The following is a 21,201-nucleotide window of genomic DNA, read 5'->3' on the forward strand; positions in this document are numbered from 1 at the left end:
TGCAATGTTAAGGAAATTGCTTCACAGTGGAACGCCCTCTGTAAGGCATAACTTAGTTAAGGCCTATAATCACATTGTTCAGGGCCACTTTGTGTTTGTCTCTTAAGGACTCTTATTTGCCTTTAATAAATTGGACTGGTGATTTTTTTTCTCTGTTTTCTTTGTTATTCGAAATGTTCCCTCCCAAAAAATAAACCCCAGAGAAACAATTAAAATTAGCAAAGGTCAAAAGAAATTTTTTTTTTTATTTTATTTTATTTTTTGTACATTTGGAGCTTTTTTAAAGTTTTCCCGTGCATGGTGCAGGCAGAAAAAGATGAAAGTTGTTTTCCCGTAGTTTGCAAAAGTTGTGGACCTCAGACGCCTGTGAGGGGCTAAAATCAGCAAATACTTGAAATACCCTTCAAAAGCTTAGAACTGATAATTTTAGTCTTTTACATGCCAAATTTACCTAAACATGCATTAATACGCACATTGAAATTAGTCTTAGCTCTATGCCAGAAGTTAACATCTACAGTCTTTCTCCTCACTGTTCTTGGGGGTTCAGCCAATCAGTGCCCAGGAAAATAAATGGCACTCCTGGATTGGCTGGTTTACAAAGGCTAACCAATAGTGTGTCAAGTAGCATTCCACCGAGGTATTTCAGTTTCCCAAGCTCCAATTTATTTAGAAATATAAGTCCTGCTCAATCCAAACCTGACCTTTATTTGAAGACATAATCCTGGACATTTAATAGCCACAGTGAAACATGGTGGTGGCAGCATTATGCTGTGTGAATATCTTTCTTCAATATAAGCTGGGAAATTTGTCGGGCTTCATAGAAAAAAAAAGATTTTAGTATGTACTTTGTTGAATATGAAAGCATTCCACACTTTTCAAATTTGTGCTTATAATAAATGTTTCAAAGCATTTATCACTTTCCTTTCCGCTTTGCAATCACGTCACTTGGTGTTGGCGTAGCTCATGAAATCTCAATGAAGCACACAGAATCGTGCGGCTGCAACGTGACAAAATGCGGAAAAGTTACATTTGCGAGGTGCTGTATAATAATATAACACAGCGTGAGTGAAAATGTGTTGTTGCTCCTAGCCACTGAGAGAAGTAAAACGTCAGAGGCTTGTTACGTCTGTGACATCTCAGTTTGAAGGTGATGTCTTTTTATTGTAATGTTTCCTGAGAGAGCACTGCAGGCAGGAACTTTGTACATCATCACAGAGGGGGCAGAGATTTCCTCTTTAATGCTGGATTAGCGCAGCCAGGGTGGGCTGAGAGGAGGTAAAATGACCTGTCCCGCCTTTACGTGACCCGGGGCCGGCGCTGCACATTGCCATGGCTTTGCTGTTTGCTCTTATGCAGCGAGATCCTGGGCTTCATAGGTTCAGCAGAGAGGGGCCGGGGCGGCAGAAGAGTAGTATCGTGTTGCAGGGAAAATTAGTGAGACCAAAGTTGGAGTTTCTGTGTGTTGGGGGCTGCGAACAATGGCAGCTTTCTGTCAGACAGCGACTTCAAAGGTCTGCTGAGTGACTGCTCTGAGTTATACTTTGTTGTAGATCACTGAGGAAATTCACAGATGTTTTCTCATACGAGACACCATTATAGCGGCTCAAGTACCCAGTAGCCTCGAGCGTCTCTCTCCCTCTTCTCCCCCGTCTCTGTCTCTCCCACACACTCACTCTCACAGCCTCTGAAATCTCTTCCATGAGACAGATGTGGAACCTGTTTTTTTTTTTTTTTTTTCCCCCTCCAACTGTCCAGAGAATATGGAAAGTTAGAAAAGGGTTCGTGTTGTGGCGTTGCCCAACAACTCTTGTCAAATCTGAAGTCCTGGCTGTCAGTCTGCTCCAACTGTCAAGATCTTCGCACTTCCTCACTGGTCCTTTGTGGAACAGAAGTAGAAGTGTGAGCCATGCAGCTGCAGAATGGGAACAATAGTCACAAGTGGTATGATTTTCACGTGTTGTTTAACAGTAATATTGATGCTGCGCTCTTATCTTCTGTTTCTTTTAGGTTGCCTTGTTCTGGAGCAGAACCAAAACCCAACCCATCTGAAGAATACGCGACTCTTACTGTAAATTTTTATTTATTTCTAGGTGTGCTGCTGTTTTTTTATGAGCCAAATAAATATTTTAAAAATCCTGTTGTTTTTAATGATTGTATTTATCATAATGCACTTTATTCCTCTCACGCACATTTCAGGATACATTACACTATTAATACCCATCAAACTTTGCTGCATTTTGTCACTTTAACACATCAACTGCAATAGATTTTAGGGGATTTTTTAAAAAAAAATGATAGACAAACACAAAGTGGTACGTCAGTTTAAAGTGAAAAAAATATCCATTGATCCATCGTCTACTCCCACTTATCCATGCATTGTCCAGCAGTCACTGGGCGAGAAGCGGGATAGGTCACCAGTTTATTTCAAGCCAACATGGAGACACACAGGATAGACAACAATACACACACCTGTCACTCTTAGGGCCAATTTAGAGAGAATCATTAACCTATGAGTGTTTATGGACTGGAGGAAGTCGGCATACCCAAAAAGATGAGAAAAAGCCCAGGCTGGGATTTGAATCTAGGACCTTCTTGCTGCAAGGCGAGAACAGTGGCACAACACCAAAAACCACATGAAGGTCAACATCTTTAAGAAATAAATATGGAAGGTTTGTGGCGCTACTCTGGTGGAATTTATTTACCAATTGACTTTTTGAAACCAGTTTGATCGCAGACTACTATATTTAAGGCTGAAAACAAATACATGCCACACTTTTTCAGATTTTTTTATTTGTAAAAAAAAAAAAGTGTTGAAAACCATGCATTAATTCCTTCCACTACACAATTATTCCAATCTTTATGTCCATATTGAAGTCTTTTGACTGCTCCAATCTGCTTTTAGCGTGCTTGCCTTGAGCCTAAGATTTCCTTCCTGCTGTGTGAAATACGAGGTGGCTCTGACTGATCCACATCTTTCAGTACACAAGCAGACAATCAATACCTGTGGGACTTCCTTCATGATCATTTCTTTAATAAATGTTATATATATAAAAAATATCATAAAATAATTCATGTTATTTTATGTCCGAGAAATGGAAAATGCTCAAGCCTACAAAATAACAGTCTGGAGTGAGTAAATGCAGTGAATCAAGCATATGGTCATTTCTGACAAAGTCCTGCTCAATCAAATTCATCCCTTACCTGGAGTCCTTTTGAGGTGCATGAAAACCTTGGAGATTATATGAAGAGGTTATCAAACGTCTCCAAGAAAGATATTAATATTTATTAATGCTTACAGCTCACAGAAATCACCTATGAGTGAAATTTGTCTTGCATGTCTGGACAGCCTGCATGTACAGCTGATTTTTTTTGGAGAAGTGCACCGGAAATCAAGAGCGTTTATGTGCATTTTAATGAATAACAAACAAAAAATGATTTTGTTTTCCAGTGGGCTCCCTCCCTCCGCTTTAACAGTTTGCTGCTTTGACATGAAAGAGCAGATTACTGCATAAGACATTTATCTGACATTTAAACCTCGAAGCAGAAAAACTGACAGCTTGTTGCGGCTCCTACACAAATTTCAGAGAAGATGGGAAAATATGTGATTCTGTTTTCTGAGGCTCTCTCTTATCTTTGTTGAGTCTGAGGACTTGCATACCAGTTTAGCATTGTTGACTGAAAAACAGTAAATGAAGTTGGAATCAATGCAAACCAGTGGGGAAAAATATAGTAATCTCTGTTTAGAAGTTTTTCAGTTGTGTCACATAGCCACACTTTCACAGCTGCTGTCAATTTAGACAAGACACTGATGTCCATCCACCACCAGAAGACTCTGGACAATAATTTGCACAGGCCAAAGGAGACCCTCAAGTAAGAAATCTAACACATTGACATTAAAGCTCAAAAAGCTTCTGCAAACTCCGATTTTTGGAAACTATGTGTATTTAGTAAGTAATATGATAATATTAGTATTGTATAATACTTAAGCACAAACATCACATGACATCCTGAAAACACACCATGACAAGCCTGAAGCTTTGGGTTCAAATTGGGCAAATATGGTGTTTGGAGGTTTTCTCAGCTTAAATACACCAGAAATACTTCAATGATTTCCACCACGTTCTGCAGGACTCTGCTGATGCTCCATTCATCTAAATCTAACAAGTTCAAGCAGGGAAGTTTCTAATATGTACAGAAAAGCATCTCTCATGACCACGGACTGTTTTTTGATGAAACTTTTGTTTTTTGTTTTTTACAGTACCTTTCAGAGACTACCAGGTTGTACATGTTTTAAATGAACAAATGTGTATCTGTAGGACTTCACAAAATAAGTTGTTAAAATGTCAACTGAAGAGGAATATTCTGCCTTGTTTGTATTTAGGTTGATGACATCATGAAAGGTACACGAAATTATGGCTTTTTTTGAGTTGTAAGCTCAGGTTTATTTTAAACACGATCCAACTTATTTAAAATATTAGGAACTCACATTTTTATAGATTACATTTCTGTCCATGTTTAAAATAGAGTAAGTAGAAGAACTTACTCCTACCCCACTTTTGATGGATTTCACCTAAATTTGGAGCAGCAGGGGGTTCAGCTTTTAGTGTCTCAGCCAGAGTTTGCCTCCAAAGACGGACACAGTGATGCACAGACAACCTCAAGCGAACAATGACGATGACTGTGATCATCTTTAAAACTTTTAACTTGTGGAAACCTTTTTTTCTTGCATATTTTAGTAACAAATAATGACAGGGCACCTTTTTTATTGTACAGTAATCCCCTCTTATCTAGTTAGATTTTTGAAATGCATTTAAAATTGATGATAAAGCTTAAAGCATTGTGCATCCTAACTTGGATAAACTTTAAAAAATAATGGTTGACTGTAAAAATCTGATTTATGTTTGATGAGAACTTCTGGTTTATTCTTATTAATTTTCACTTATAAGTCGATTCTTAAAAGGTTTACACTTCTTGATTTTAAGAAATTACCTATTAACTCATATGTGTATTGGGGCTTCCCTCAGCTTGCTCTTTTTTTAAATTTTGAAAGCAAAATGATAGAATAAATATGTGTGGCGCCAAAACAAGGACTTCCTTGTTTGCTGATTTTTATTTATTTTTATTTTTCAACACAAACGAGAAACTGCATCTGCCATAGCTTGATGTAAACAAGGCTGATCTTCTTGTTTTTCACGTCTTCTGCAACTAGCATTGTAGTTTAACAAGGCTCCAGTGCAGCCCAGCAGGACCCCCTCTCCCACCCCTTCTCCCTCATGACTGTGTGTAAAGCCGTGGGAGAGGACTGGGAACATTAATCCCTTCAAAGGAACAGATCTAATTCAAAATCTGCCGCTCCAAACTAGTTGAGAGGACAGTGATTGTTTCTGCAGGGAAGCTAGATAAAGATCAGAGAGCTAACTGCAAACTTCCAATTCTCCACTTCTGCCACAAAAGTTTTGGGGTGTTATCTTATGAAAGCTGCATAGTTGTACAGTCATATTATTTGAAACAAAACAACAGATATGATAAAATAAGCAACAAAAATGCACAAACTTAAGGGATAAAATGCAGTGCATTTACATTTACGTCTATCTAGTGGTTGTTGTGCTCCCCCTTTGAAATGCCGCCCTGGCCAACTGCCTGTTCCATATCAAAACCACCATTGCTTGCACCAAACCTATACAAGTAATTTACTTGGATCCATCATTTAATCTATTTCCTACCCTTATGAATCCCATATGTATACTAGTAAATATTTGGATATGTGCCCTATATACATTTTGCTCAGGTTGTTGAAGCTAAGTGGGCCTCACATCTACTTCCTGTATGGGACCCATTTAGATTGATTTAACACTGTAAACAAAGTATCATCAATACCAATTGAGTACCTTGTGTGGGCCTTAACTGGCTCTCAAATGGGTTCAGATTTTAGAAAACATCTAACACCAATGGGTCCCTTTTGTTTAAACCACAAATGTCCTGCATTAGACCTTTATGAGCAGTTAACGTCGGACCATTATGTAACCCTCGGAAGATTAAATCTTAGGTCCATCATGTAACTCATTTCTATGGACCGGAGCTTCAAGTTGAATTACCAGATGTTCGTTTTTTTGTGTAGGTTTTTATTGGTATTGTAAATTGTATTGCTTAATAAACTTTGAGTATGATTCTGTTCACATAAAACAAGTCCTCATCCCACAATGATGTAACACCCCAGAGCCTTGATGTTACAAAATCCTGCTCTATCATGGATTTAATTTGCTCCATAGCTTGTGTTTCTATTGCTCTATAGCAAACTATGCCGTTTTTTTGTTCAAGGAAATTCAGCTCTTATCCTCAAGAGTGACAAAGAAATATAATTAAGAGATCTGAGTGAAGCCGTTTTGTTAAACCTGTGAAAGTTACTTTTCATTAACTTGCTTTCTTCCCTGTCATGTTGTAGGTCCCACATGAATTCTCCACAAACCGGACGGATAAGAGTGTCTCACAACGTGCTTCTTGAATGGGCCTCATATGGAAATACTGACTGGGAGGAAATCTGTTCTGGAATAGATCCCAGGTTAGATTGTGTATGGGGTCTGTAAAGGCTGAATTCAGGACAGTTCTGCGTAAAAAGTGGGACTCATGTGGACCTTAGTTGCATTGATCTCATTAGCCTACCAGCTAAGATATAAGATTGCCAAATGGTTTTGCTGATATAAGTTGTAGTTTGCAAACAGATCATTCTCGTAAAGGCCAAATTATAACCTACCTAGCCTAAGTAAAAAAAAAACTTATGGGGCCCACATATGCTTTATATCTAGGCCCCTATTATGGGCCCCATTTATCAGTGTTGGCTGGGTAGGGATGTTAACTTGAATTACTGTTGTAGGCTCCTATTGTTAGTGCAAATTTCATTGTTTAATTAGGATAGAAAAAAATCCCTCTAAATTAGAATTAGCATGTGATAAAATAGATGACTGAAAAAAATAATAATTCAGAGAGGATATAATTAAGTGTTTAATGCCAAGCTACAGTTCAAAGGCACAACAAAAGGAAATCTGGATTCAAATTAAAAATGTAAAAGAGAGGCAGATTCTTCAGAGATGAGAACTTCATGTTGAGTCACTTGATTTTGGTCTTTTTCCCTCCATCAAACAACGCAGCCAAAACGCTCTTGGAGATCTCCAGAGATAACAATGTCACATTGTCACATAAGGTTCTGCTACAAATCCTTAATTACAAAAAGAGGATCAGATGACTACAGCATCCAATACCGGGGTCTCCAGGCGGCATGGAGGTCTTTGATCAAGAAAATCCAATTATTTGTGTATATACATTTCCCACATAGTGATTACTTCATTAATTGTCCCGCCTTTATCTCCTCCCTTCCCAGCCCCCCTAATAATCAGCTCCTTTATCCAGACCAACAAACACACCATAGGAGCTTTGTGGATTCAAAGGATTTGCTTTCCCCTCTCAAAGAGCCGCCATTCTTTGATGATTGGGCAGCGGCAAACTTCAAAGTAATAAATCTTATTTCTGACTGGCTGGCGGCCCACCAAAGTCCTTATCAAATTCTAAGAAGTGATCCCTCACTCTTCAGATAGACCGAGGATATATCGGCGAGAGGAGGCACTGGAGAGTGAAGACCTGCCCCGACCAGAATCTGTTTTTTTTCCCCCTTCCTTTTCTTCTTTTGCTCTGAATGCCACATATTCATCAAAATTAGCGCGTTTGTTTATTATTAGTTTGCATCGGGAGGAGGAGGACGCGCACCATGGCAGCGGTGGCTGTTCTGCGGAATGAAACACTGCAAGCTTTTCTCCAGGTTTGTGCGCAACTTTCTTTTTCACTTTAAGCTTTTAGGAAACATTTAAAGCGGACACATTTTACACAGCGTCGATTTCAGTTTTTCTATCAAAATATGTGCACAGTTTTCTTCTAAATATTAAGCGGAATGAAGGGCACGGTTCCGGACTTCTTAAAGTTGGAAGCGATGCATTTGTCTGTGGATGTTTTTTTTTTGTTGTTTTTTTTTTTTTGCTTAATTGCATGTGTTGAAAATGTATGAAAGAATGAAATTTCTTGTTTTAATTCATCCAGTGTTCTCTTGCAAAAAAAAAGAAAAAAAAGAAAAAAGTTTATTATCCTAAATAATTTATTTATTTATTTTTTCCCCTGTTAGTCCCAGATACATATTTGACAAAAGTTAGGCTTCGGTTTATTTTTGTGATTGTGACCAGTTTTATCCACGAGTTGATTGTCTTTCTTCTCCTCCAGGATCGCACTCCAAACTCCTCTCCAGAGAACTGTAAGCACTCTCCACTGGCGCTCCTGGCCGCTACTTGTAACCGGATCGGACACCACCACGGATCCAACCACCCAGACTTCCTCCAAGTCCCCTACGATCCCACTCTGGGCTCCCCCTCGCGACTATTTCACCCGTGGACTAACGAGGGGAGCCCCCAAAGCAGCCTGGCTGGCAATTCTACTTTCGGACTATCCTCCAAGCCTCAGCTGTCTGCGCACATCCAGAGCTCCTTCAGCACCCACCACGAACTGCCCCTCACCCCTCCGGCGGACCCCTCGTACCCTTATGACTTCTCCCCGGTTAAGATGTTACCTTGCTCCATGCAGTCCCTCCAGTCCACCTGTCCTCCCACCTACGTCCCTGCCGTCAGCTACGCAGCTCCGGCGCCCATCCCGCCCCAGATGCCGAGCTTCGTGACGGGACCGTCCGGCCTGGTCCACCAGCAGCAGAGACAGTTGTCCCCGAACCCGGGGGAGGACATCCCGTGGTGGAGCCTGCAGCAGGGCAACCACGTCGGCCACTCTTCCTCTCTAGGTCCCCACCGCTTCCAGCTGCAGAGAGGCTTGGTGCTGGGGCACACGGACTTTGCGCAATACCAGACGCAAATCGCCGCTCTGCTGCACACCAAGTCGCCCCTCGCGACCGCGCGGAGGTGCAGGCGGTGCAGGTGCCCCAACTGCCAGTCGTCCACCTCCAGCGACGAGCCCGGCAAGAAGAAGCAGCACATCTGCCACATACCGGGCTGCGGGAAGGTGTACGGGAAGACGTCGCACCTCAAAGCGCACCTGAGGTGGCACTCCGGGGAGCGGCCGTTCGTGTGCAACTGGCTGTTCTGCGGCAAGAGTTTCACCAGGTCGGATGAGCTGCAGAGACACCTGAGGACTCACACAGGGGAGAAGCGCTTTGTGTGCCCGGACTGCTGCAAGAGGTTCATGAGGAGCGACCATCTTGCCAAACACGTGAAAACGCACCAGAATAAGAGAAGCAAGTGCCACGAGAAGACGCTTGATCACGTCAAGAGAGAGGACACCAGGAATATGTTGTAACACGGTTCACCTCGCCCCGTTTCGTACCCAGGCGTTGCCATTTCGTACCTGCACACTGTAGCGCTGCTTATCCGCCTTTCCCCCCCCCCTGACATTACATTTTGTTACTCCCCAAAAATACAACGATAATGAATTAAGAGACTTATAATTTAATTCAAACTCATTTCCTTTTCTGAACAAACTCCAATTCAGTTGACTGCTGTGCTGATTGTACAGAACAATCAACTCTTATGAAAACTAACCTTTTAGGACCCCTGACATCAGTTCCTTCTAAAAAGATGACATATACGAGTAATAAAATTTACTTCCAGGCCAGGAGCGAACAAAGGGGAATTACTTGAAATATCAGCTGTCAGTTGCAGGGATGAAACGACCAAAAGTACGAAATGGCAAGGCAGCGACCTGACCAGCACTCTGTAAGGCTCAACACACCTGCTAGTTATTTCAAGCAGCAGGCAAACAGTAACATAGTGCAATACAGTCAGTCATTAGTTAAAGTACAAATTAGGCTGCATTTTTTTTTTTTTTTTTTACAGGATACTTGGACTTTTCGGGTTGATTTCTAACATCCTGACTGTAGTTTCTAAACTTTGCTGGTCTGTGGGACACATTTTTCTCTGTGTGTATAAAGTTTAATGAGTTCATTTGAGAAGTTCAATCAACTTTGGGATATTCACTGTTTATATAACATCAAAGAAAAGACAAGTTTTATGACTTGTGTTTTGATTCATTGTCTTCGGTGGAAGATTTCACTCCCCTGTAAATTCTATTTAATAGCTTTTGTTGAATGAAAGTGTCTGTTTTTTGCTCCATATGGGGGTGTTTTCTTTTTTATTATTATTAAAAAAGCATGCTCTTGAAAAGATCTGCTATTGTTGCGATGACCCAAAGTACTGCGTGAGAATAAAAGTTATAAAAAATTTCCCCCTCATCTAAGGAGAGTTCATTCAGTTTGCCTCTGATGTCTCACTGAGGAGGCAACAAGACATTTTTAAAAATATATTTTACCTGTAGAAGATGAGTTGCAAAAGCTGTCGCCATTGTTGAAAATGTCCCAGTGGAAAAAGATTAATTTGATATATTTCCAATAATCAATTGTATGGGATTAAACTATAAACTCCTAATATTTTCTTCTTGATTTTGGAGTTTAGAGACTGAAGGAAATACAATTTTGATTAGTATTTTTTAAGTCTGTAAATGGTTTTGCTTTAGCAAAAATTGCTGACATTCTTGGTTATTTTTAAAGAAAAAATGAGAATATTTTGCCTAGAAAATATTTAGAATAAGTAAAATATTTTTCTAAATTTAAAAGCATCAAATTCCAAGCTGATTAAGTCTGTATTAAAAAAATATATATATTAAAACTATAGATTTTTATATCGATGTACAGATTTCAGAGGTGAAAATGTGAGCAAAAGCTTTTTAATCGTATCTCCATGAGCGTTTCGGATATGCATGAAGTATACTTTATTTTTTTCTAATTAATATATATTTTTCCTGAAGTTCAAGATCCTCAGAATAAATGTTCCTTTTTGCAGATTTTACTTTTTTTTCTTCCTGTATCATTTAATGTTGTATTAAATGATTAATTTGTTTAGTCTAGAAGTGATATTATTTGCTAAGTGGAGACCAAGAATCACTGGATTTTGAAGAGTTGGACAAAGAAGTTACATAGATGATCCTTAAAATACAATTGGTACAATCTTTTTTAGTGTATTTTTTATTTATTAATTTTTAAGCGTACAGCTGTCTGTTTCTCAAAAGAAATTCAAGTGTTTCATCTTGACCTTCTTCACCCTCTTTCTCAGTTTTCTATTGCTAAAGTTCTTCAGTCCGTGATATTGATCAGCACAAATAAGAAGCGATAAACTTCTTTATATCTAACAGATCCAAAGCATCAGTCAGCAATTCATCCATCTGCTCCTGCTATTCAGTAAGTAAAGTCCTTCTGCTGTCATGTCTGTTTCATCTCAGATCAATAAAATTGTCAGGCTGAGAGCTGCCACTCAGGGAAGTGAAGTTTCAGCTGATAGTTTTTTGGGAGGGATTTTTTTTTTTTTTTTTGCCACAACAGCGCCCCCTTTTGTAAGTTGTGGTGGCTCAATGGAGCAAGAAAATAGTTTTGAAAAAAATCCCAGAAGTTTTCTCTAGTGCACATTATTGTAGAAAACTATGTTTTAAATGTTATAGCTATCTCCTGTGTTTTCATGCAAGTCAAGGAAACAGCTAATGCACCTTTGTCGATCAGAAAAATAACTGAAAAAGTTTTTAACAGTAAATTAGTGAAATGCAAAGACTGGTCTTATATGCAAAACAATACATGCATACTGGATTTATTTCTCTTCTAGACGTTATTTTCACAATTACTGGAGCTGGTTATGACCTTTTCTTGATCAGTAGTGCTTGTTAATTACTGCCTAAAAAATGCTAATTATGTAAATAATCCTTACTAACTAGCTCCTTAAATTAATTTAATTCGTAATTGTTTCATTGTTTGTTTAATTTGCTGCTGATTTACTTTTTACATATTATTCTACTGTAGCCTGCAATGTACTGAAACACATACCAGAAAAGCTGTGAGTAATATCAAACGTGTTTTATTTTTTTTTTAAATAATTTCTGTAACAATGGCATTTTTTTTCCTCCACAGAAGTACGAGAAAAATGAAAGGAACCAAAACGACACAGCAGGATGAGATTTTTCTGTACGAGCTATGAAGTCTTTATCCAGATTCTGATCCTATTATAAAACGACGCCTGCGCCATGCAGTGGATGGGGAAGTTGAGTGCAGTTAGATTGTTTCCTCACAAAGGTTTTGGTTTGAGTTCAGTGTTAAAGATAAAGATTTTGGAGGCCGAAGTTCTTAGCTGTTCATGGTGTGGCCACAATATGTTGTGGTTTAATATTATTTTCTAGAATTAAATGAAACAATTAGACGTTTCACATTTTTTTGTCATTGACCTGTTGTCTGAATGTAACTTAAATCTTCGTATTCAGCACATTATCTGTATGAACCAGATCAATTTAAAAAGCCTTTTCGATTTTACTGACACTTCAAACTTGTGAATTGACATTGAAAAAGGGGCAGTTTATACATCAAATTTAGGGGGAAAAATAACTTTTTTGTGCCTTATCTCAAGTCAAATAACTGTTATATCCTAATCACACAAAAATAAAAGATCAAAGCACAGTGCTCTGTTTATTTTATTAATATGGAAGCTTTTCTCATAAGTGAATTGAGGTGTATGCTATGTGTTAGCACAGAGAATGGAAAATTTGCCAAGGCACAAACACTAGAAAGGGTTACGAGGGTGTTTCTAAGGTTTTGGGACTCCACTGAACCACAGGAAGAGCTACTGTTCACAAATGGAGAAAACATGAAACCTGGTGAACCTTCTTAGGAGGAGCGGGTGACAAAAGAATAATATATGTAGACAGACCTGTGAAGACACTGCTGAAGTAATCAATGAGTCTTAGGATAAAAACGTGGATAAGTTTCTTGGTGGTAGATTAGTCCTTTAATGCTAGAAATGTTCTTTAGGTGATAGAAGGCTGACTTTGCAATTGTCTTTATGTGTCTCTGAAGGTTCAGGTCCATCACTGCAGCTAGATTTTGGGCCCGATCACTTATTTCTAGCTGTAGTAGATGAAGCTATGAGCTGACTCTTGGGATCTTTTCAGATGTTTCAAATAATCAAACAGAATTTGTTTGATTACTTGAAACTTCTCAGTGTGACAAAGAAAAGCCAAAACATAACAATTCTGTAATAGAGATTGACTGATTGAATTTGATTTATGCAGATTGTTTAGGACATGAAAAGAGAGTTGTAGTATTTGAATCCAGAATAAATGGTGTTACCAGCAGCTTAAGTTGGTGCTGCTTCCCTCTCTCTTAGGAAGTCATTTATTTCTACAATGACAATGAAAAATAAATTTAAAATTTAAGCTGTAGGCAATATATTTTGTAAGAGTGCTTTCACATAAATAACCTAACCCTAAATTCTAAATTCTCCTTCAGACCACCCATCTTCTCTGTTCAGAATGTAGACATGATAGACAGAGAGCTCATCTACCTGAGCTATCTGCCTAAATATCTGAAAAACTGATCTTAAACGTACTGGAGGTATTAAAAGGACATAACTTATAGAAGTTTTAATGCTTTCTAACTTCTTGCAGCAGATAGCTGTGCTGCAGTGCTGCTTTGACAGGAACCGCAAATCTAGATTCACTTTCAAAAGTGTTATATTAGGATTATTTCTCTCATCTTCAAAAGTCCACAGCTCCCGACATTGTGTGTGAAGTTCCTGCTAAATTGGTATTTCCATCAGACACCACAACAAATCTCTAAATAATCTAAATAAACTGAGAAAAAAAGTTATTAGAATTACTCACACTTCCTCCTTTTTCTCTTTGGTCGAACTGATTTGATCATTCAGTGTAACCAGATTGCCTTCTGATCAGATATTTTGTTGTACTCTGTTGAGTGTTTCCCTTTTTATGTCTAAACCTGATCAGGACAAATTTTTGTCTAATTATTCATATTTAAGTCAGATTTCCTGATAGTTTGATTCGTCAGAGTTGGGTTAGCTGACTACTACCATACGAATTGTGACTGATTGTCTTGGAAGACGAGCTTCTTTGGAGTTTCAGAGGACAGACTTCTAGGAAGGACACTAAAATCTCCTAAATATGACTTAAATCAATTTTATTTTCAAAAGGTGAGAAACTGAAATTAGATTTTATTTCACGTCCAAATTGAGGCATTTTATTGAAACTACGAGTTTCACTTGAAGCAGGCAGAAAGGCAGAATAATTCTCAATGTCACTGCTGTCTGACGTCTCTGAGACGTCTGGGTTTATTTTTCTGGTGTTAAATAATTCCTCTGATTGTTCCCAGTCATTTTTATCTATTTACATTTTTATGGGAAAATTAAAGGATTGCTCTTTTGTCCGTATTAATTGGCTCTCAAGGAAAAGTGGTAATGGGTGTTTAAAGCATGAAAAATGGTTAAATTGGATTCTGATTCGACGTCGTGCATCTGGACGTATAAAAGTGTTGTGATAAAGAAGAAATTTCATGCCACTTCTGATTAAAATGGCGAGCCTTGAAAGGAAATTTGTGCGTAAGGGGTCAGAGAGAGAGAGAGAGCCGGGTCTCACGCTGGGCTTCATGTTTTATACATCAGTGCAGTGATTAAAATGTAATTAAAACATGTCAGTGTCCTTATACCAAGCCTTCCCTGTCTCTCACTCTCGGTCTTCATTGAATATATAAACATGTTTTGATGCAGATAAGCATTTACATTCCTGCTTGCTGTACCAACAACAAGCAAACAGAGCAACTATAGGGATCAGTGAGTATGTTGTTGTTCCAGAAGCAGTCAGGGTTCAAATGGGGTTTTTTTTATGCTTTGTCCTTTGTCTTTATTTTATCGAACAAAGATCATCTTTGTCTTTATGAGCTGGTATCAGTTTTACATGACAGCTGGAACAGTGTCATTTCATCATTTCATCAACACTGATGGGAAATGTTCATTCTCCTGTTAGAAGCTAAAAACGATAATCAGCCCTAGGTTGTTTTTTTTTTTTGTTTTTCATCTGTATATTCACAGATGTCTTCCAAAAAGTTGGACAAGAGTTTTGACTTTCAAACATTTGGTTCAAATTGAAGAGCACTATCATCACATGTCATTAAGATGTAATAAGTTAGCTTGAACTTGTTTGTTAACGCCTCAGGTTCTCCTAATATGAGCTCACACCTAAGTTATTTAAAGAGATAAATTGTATTGTAGGCCCTTCTGTTCTTGCTGTTATTACCAGTAACCTGTACTTGAATGTTGTTTCAAATGACTGAAGACATGCAAATAGAGCAGCACCATCAATCCAAATGTACAGGCAAGTTTTAGTACAATCCGTAAGCTGTTTTCTTGTTTGAAAATTTTGCAGAAAACCATCTACAAGCAGCTGATTGACGTCTTATTAGCACATAACACTTTGGAGCTCGTTTGGCCGGCTTTAAGTCACATCACAACACAGAATCTGCACTGCTCACTGCTGTATAAACTGCGTGATCCTGATTTTATTGGATGAAACAATTTCATCATCGATACTGCAGATCACAAAGTTTCATTGCCTTCTAAAGAGCGTTTTATTGTCTTTCCCTTGGCTAGTCCAGGTCTGACTTGACAGAAAAGACCTTCTGTGTCAGCCTGAGCAATTTTAAGTCATCCTCTGATTCCTTCTCCTGTGAGGTCCCACAAGGTTCAGTTCTTGAGACTCTATTTTTTCATTGTTTCTGTTTCCCTTTCCCTTTAAGAAGCACAAACGTGCCTTTCATTTTTATGAAAATAAAACTAATAGGTTTATTTTCTTCTTAAACAAGACGTCTCCCGCTTCCAAGGAGTCATTGTTGGAGTCTCTTGAAGAAGTACGAGTATGGATGATTCTTTCTTAATTTTATTGACGGAAAGACAGAGGTTATGTTTTTTAGTCTTTGTGCTGTTTTCAAATCTTGCTGGGCATATCACTTGATACATTTTGAACTTTTTAATAAAGGTAATTTTGACTCAATCTGCGTAAGTTTTAAGCACCTTTATTTGTTTTGGACCTAAAATGTTGCATGGATTATTAAAATAAAGATGGTATGTGAACGAGTATCTGTAGTTTTCATTAAAATTGGCCTCTTTCTAGGAATTAATTTAAAGCTGGATAACACTGCAGCTCTTTATTTTGCAGATCAACTGATTTTAGCTTCTTGTTAAGCGAATGTAGCGTCATCATTCCAAAATATGAAATGCTGCAACATTTTTACAGAAAGTTTCTGGGTGACTCCATTAAATAAGGCCGTCTGATAAATAATAAAGTAGATGCCATGTTTGTTTCAGCCAACAAAAACTCAGAAAATCTGTTGGTTTACCACTGTCAGCCCAACTCCTGACTTAAACTGAATAATAAGGGAGAAAATTAAGACAGAAGAAAGTGAAAGTGTTAAACTTGACTACAATAAGTCCTGTCAATTTGACACCACACTAATAAACTAAGTTTTAAGACCCTTTTTAAAAGTCATAAAATCAATAGTCAGTAGTCTCTGAGAGTATTTTAGAGTTTGAGGCCATATTAACTAAAAGCAGCCTCTTACGACCACATTAGAGTTTAAGCATCATTTGTAGGGTTACTATTAGTTAACATTAATGCTAATTAATGTTAATCATTAATTAGCATTAATGTTAATTAATCATGTTAATCTGTTAATCATGTCATAAGGAGATGTTGTGAGTAAAAAAAAAAGAGTACAAAATCTGAAAGATGAAAGTGACTGGAGGAATTTGAGTATCAGAGAAATTTTTCTTTTTAATGTGGTATAAAATAACGTCAAAATAACGAAAAAGATGCAGTGCTTTTAGACCTCAAATAAGGCAAAGAAAACAAGTTAATTTTAATTCAGAAACAACAATACTAATGTTTTAACTCGGGAAGAGTTCAGAAACCAACACTTGATGGAATAACCATGACATTTTCAATGGAGTGGTCTCATAATTTTTTCCAGAGCTGTATGTGTGTGTGTGTGTGTGTGTTTGTTCAGTCTTGTATATATATTATATTGTTATATTGTTTATTCGAGCTTTCATTTAAGCATTGATAACCTGTTTGCTACTGATTTATTTATTTTTTTCTCAAAAGCAAAGAACACTGATTTCACAAACGTTCTTTCTGTTTTGTGAGAGTCGAGCTAATAGGTGTGTTTTCACTTTTAGCTTCAGTTCTTTTAAAATTCTGGCTAAGGCCCTCAGCATCCTATGATTGCTGCAGATGTTGTCATAGTTTCACCTGATTAAGTAAGATCAAACAGGGCTCCTCGCACGGTGCAGCAGTTCATCCCAAATCCTCCGCTCTGAGCTGCAGGTTTCTCACACGTGCGTCACAGCGCAGCTTCTCCCAGCAGGTGTTTAACTTTTACTTTTTTCAGGGAATTAATCTGCGTCTCCTAAATTCTGCTTAAGATCTCATTCATCCGTAGGAGCAATTGTTACATTTTTGTATTTATTTCCACCCTGTCTTATGAAGTGTTAAAGTTAGGCCTAATAACACTAAAACTTTCAGTTGCATCACAGAGGCACAGAGGAGCATGTTAGATGTATTCATTTATTAAACTTTAAGTGGCATCTCTTTTAGTGGTCTTAATTTGAACACAAAGTAATTTCCATCATAAGCAGAATTGTCACAGCAGACTGGCAACCCGCACTTCTTTCATTCTCACCTTCTCCATTTGTGTAGTGCGCCCTCTTGTGGATGTTTTAACAAATCGTCAAGGAAAGAGTGAGTTAATATAGCTTTGGTCTGTATTGGTAGACACTAAGTCTTTGCAGTAGGTTGAATAGTTCAACAATAAATGTGGAGAAAGTAAACATTAAGAATGCTGAACATATAAGGCAAAACCAGTTTCAGAGGATAATCCATCTGAACAAGGTGTTCTCATTCCTGTCCCTTTCACAGAGTGATTTCTCACAGTACGCTCACTCTTATAGTTACCGTGCCTTGCAGACCTATTCATACCACATTAACTTGATTTTTTGTCACTTTAAAAACCACTAATGTAATTAAATTGCATCGGGATTTTGTGCCATAAATCAACACAAAATAGAACATAAATGCAAATTAGTAGAAAAATTATCCATAGTCTTCAAATTTCTTTTTAAAAGGTTTAAATGTCCTGTTTAGCAGATGTTTGTCAATATTTTTTACAACCACATTTCACTCCAATCACAATATTTGCATATTTACAGACTGAAATATCTGAACAGAAAACCTAAACCCACATCAGGTAGCTCTTGCCACAACAGACTGGCAAAGGCTCATAGTTCTGCTGAAAGGTAAACCTCAATCTGAAGTTTATTAGAAGCCTTGAACAGGTTTTCTTCCAGAACTGGCCTCTATTTAGCTTCATCCATCAGCCCATCAACTCTGACCAGCTTTCCTGTCCCTGATAAAGAAAAACTGTCACCCAAGCTTTAGATGTCTGCAGTTTACATCGGCCTCCAGCTGCTTCTCTACTTGAAGCGCTCTTTACTGTCTGTTGGTTGAGTGGACGACTGTGCGTTTCTAGGTTTCAGGTTGTGCCAAACTCTTTCCATTTTGAGAGTATGGATTGAACAATACTCTGTGGGACGTCTAAAACTTGGGATAATGTTTCATAACCTAACATTGACTAAATAATGCACAGTGGGACTCTTGTTCATTAAAAGGTCTTTTGGTTCTGCTGGATTTTATTTAGGGTTGGACTACATGCTAGACTAGTCCAACCCAAATCATAGTGATGAAAATCTCAACTGCAGTATAATGCTGCATAGGAAATGTTAAAACATTCAGTCCTTCACACATTCAGTGTTTAACAATGTGTTGAACACCCCCTCGTCTTTTCAAACAGAACAGTATTTCCTTATAAGGAACATAAAAACTAAAAGTTTCGGCAGTAACATCACAGGCAGCTTGAGGCCAAATCAGTCCTGGACAGGATGAGCAGTTCTCAGTAACAGTTCCAGTTAAAGAAAAATGTCGTTTTAGAGAAAAGAAAATGCTGATATTTTATGTAATAAATGTTAATTCATTGTCAGCTGAATTAGCTCTGACACAACAGAGGAACAGGGAACCAGAGCTCCGGACCTCCAGGACCAGACAGTGTTTTCGTGGAGCTGTCCAGTGCTGAAACCTAAACCATCCACTCCGGTTTTTAACCGCAGCCTGCTGCTCAACACGTGAATCGACCTTTTTAAATCGCCTTCCGCTCCATCCATCACCAACAGAGGCAACAAATCTTCGCTAAACTGCGGCTGTGTGATCTTTGCGTGCGGTCGGTTGTGTGTCCACTCGTGTCTCTGCCGTCACGCATGCCTGGCGCGGCGTCCCAGATTAATGCCTCTGTGTATAATTAGATCCGTGAAATGTTTTTTTTTTTTTTTTTAAATGGAGTGGCCCACTTGTGCTCCTGTAGGAATCATCTCTGGGTTCTCGCTGCCACCTTGTGGACAGATTGTGTCCTGCACTTTGGATGTGTCGCAGGTTACATCAACACCTGCCGGTCTGCACATAAAGAAGGACAATAAAATGTGACGAGGGGGAAAATAATAACATGTGTGACTGTGTATAAAAGGATTGTTGCTAAACCATTTTAGCAGCGCTAAAAAAAATCCCTCATCTTATCAGAGTGCTTCTTTTAAATTAAATGGCCCTAATTAAAGCCGTATTTGGGCGCTTTCTCTCTTGTCGCCCCCCGCCCTCTCCCCCTTTAGAACAAAACCAAATCTCCTCCTTTCTCCTCCCTCCTTCTTTTCTCCTATCCAGATCCCTCCTCACGTAGTGTGTTGTTCATAACACCAAGCATCATGTCCGTGACCAGGATCACAACCAGACCTGGATAGAAAACAATAACTACTTCGGGGGAAAGTCGCACTTTTGGGGGCCGAAAGCGGCGCCATTTGGAGCCAAACGCGCAGACAGTCTGCAGACAGCTGCTGCTGCTGCTGCTGCACCGGGGGAGCTGGAGGTGCTGCTGGAGCTCCACGCTGTGACTCACCGGTGCGCAGAGGTTCACACACACACAAGCAGATGCTTTTTCCGTCTTTAAAATAAGAGCAAATCAAAGCTGCATCTTCACCGGTGAGCGGGGTCACCTTGACTGGGATCTATGGGAAGACTGGAGCACAGGTTTTCTCCTCTTCCTCGTGTCGGTGGAGAGGAAGCGCAGCAGGCTCCCATTCAGGATTTATTCTTGTAATAAATTCACACTTTCCCAAAAAAATAATATATATTTTTTTGGGGGTGGAGGTGGACTGAACCTGTTCACCTGGACGCTCTTCAGCTCGGTAAGTGGATGTGCGCATTTGTCCGTCTAGACATTGTAAACTGAAGAAGCTCATTTATACCTGAGCTGCTCTAACAGGTGTTTTTTTTTTTTATAACTGATCACCGCTTCTTTTTCAGACAGCTTGGATTAAATTTGTACGTCTCTTTTTTTATTCTAAACAAATTACTTCTCTCTGAAAGAATGAAAACCCCTCCGGGTTATTTTCTGTTACCTGAAATCACCTTGACCCTGACATTTGTCATTCAGGAGCTAAAACGGATCGTTGATGAAGATGTTGATCGCACTATTAATTTATGAAGATAATAAAATCAAAATAAAGTTTTTATAAGCTTTATTTATTTATTTCTTCCATTGTCTTTTCCTTTTTTGGGGGGGCTTTATATTATTTTAGGATATTAAACATTTGCTGGTTATGATAATTGTAAATCTCTAACTGAGCATTGAGCCAAAAATGATTAGAATTAGTTATTATTAAATTGTAAAATTAAGGCTTCTGATGTGCAGATATTTTATTACATCTTGTAGATTTCAACCTAAACTTGTAAGACAGACAGAGTCTTTGTCCAGATTGATTATCTCTTTTTAATTGTTGTTGTTGGAGGGGGGGCGGAGGGGGGGTTAAAAATTCCTTTGGGATTTTCACCTACACTTCATCTTCTCCTCTCTGATCGCCTCAAGTGATTTTTTTTATTTTTTATTTTTTATTTATTTATTTTTTTAGGGGGAGGGAGGAGGAGAAGAAACGAAAGAAATAAAGAAAGAAAAGTGACCAGGCTTTCTTGACTCTGGCTCAGGGTCTCTGGGAGAGATGGCGGCGTCTGCACCCTCCTCCTCCTCCTCTTCCTCCGGCGCCGGAGCGGATCCCAACTCGACAAATTTACGGCCGCCGGGCTCAAGTAGGTCCATCACCGATAAAATGCTATTTTCACTTGTGCTATTTACTTTGCGCCCATCGCCATTAATCATCGTCGATGGGGGGCTGTGGAGGTGGGAGAGGAGAG

General features: G+C 38.7%; 2 protein-coding genes across 3 annotated transcripts in view; both read left to right on the top strand.

Moving 5' to 3' along the window:
* Positions 1-6,983: 6,983 nt before the first annotated feature.
* On the top strand, positions 6,984-10,261 carry sp5a (Sp5 transcription factor a). The gene is made up of 2 exons (XM_007546458.2): positions 6,984-7,810; positions 8,263-10,261. The coding sequence occupies exons 1-2, from the start codon at positions 7,760-7,762 to the stop codon at positions 9,337-9,339; spliced, it is 1,128 nt and encodes a 375-aa protein (XP_007546520.1). The 5' UTR covers positions 6,984-7,759; the 3' UTR covers positions 9,340-10,261.
* Positions 10,262-19,657: 9,396 nt separating this feature from the next.
* Positions 19,658-21,201, top strand: part of gad1a (glutamate decarboxylase 1a) — a 16,884-nt gene continuing 15,340 nt past the window's right edge. Inside the window, exons 1-2 of one of the 2 annotated variants that reach the window (XM_016668634.1) lie at positions 19,658-20,198; positions 20,922-21,096. In XM_016668634.1, coding sequence (XP_016524120.1) covers positions 21,009-21,096 — 88 coding nt within the window. In that variant the 5' untranslated portion in view covers positions 19,658-20,198; positions 20,922-21,008. The remainder of the gene's footprint in view (positions 20,199-20,921; positions 21,097-21,201) is intronic. The other variant, XM_007546459.2, reaches the window with a different exon arrangement.

This window comes from Poecilia formosa, unplaced genomic scaffold, assembly GCF_000485575.1.
Source record: "Poecilia formosa unplaced genomic scaffold, Poecilia_formosa-5.1.2 Scaffold16, whole genome shotgun sequence".
NCBI classification, from domain to species: Eukaryota; Metazoa; Chordata; class Actinopteri; order Cyprinodontiformes; family Poeciliidae; genus Poecilia; species Poecilia formosa.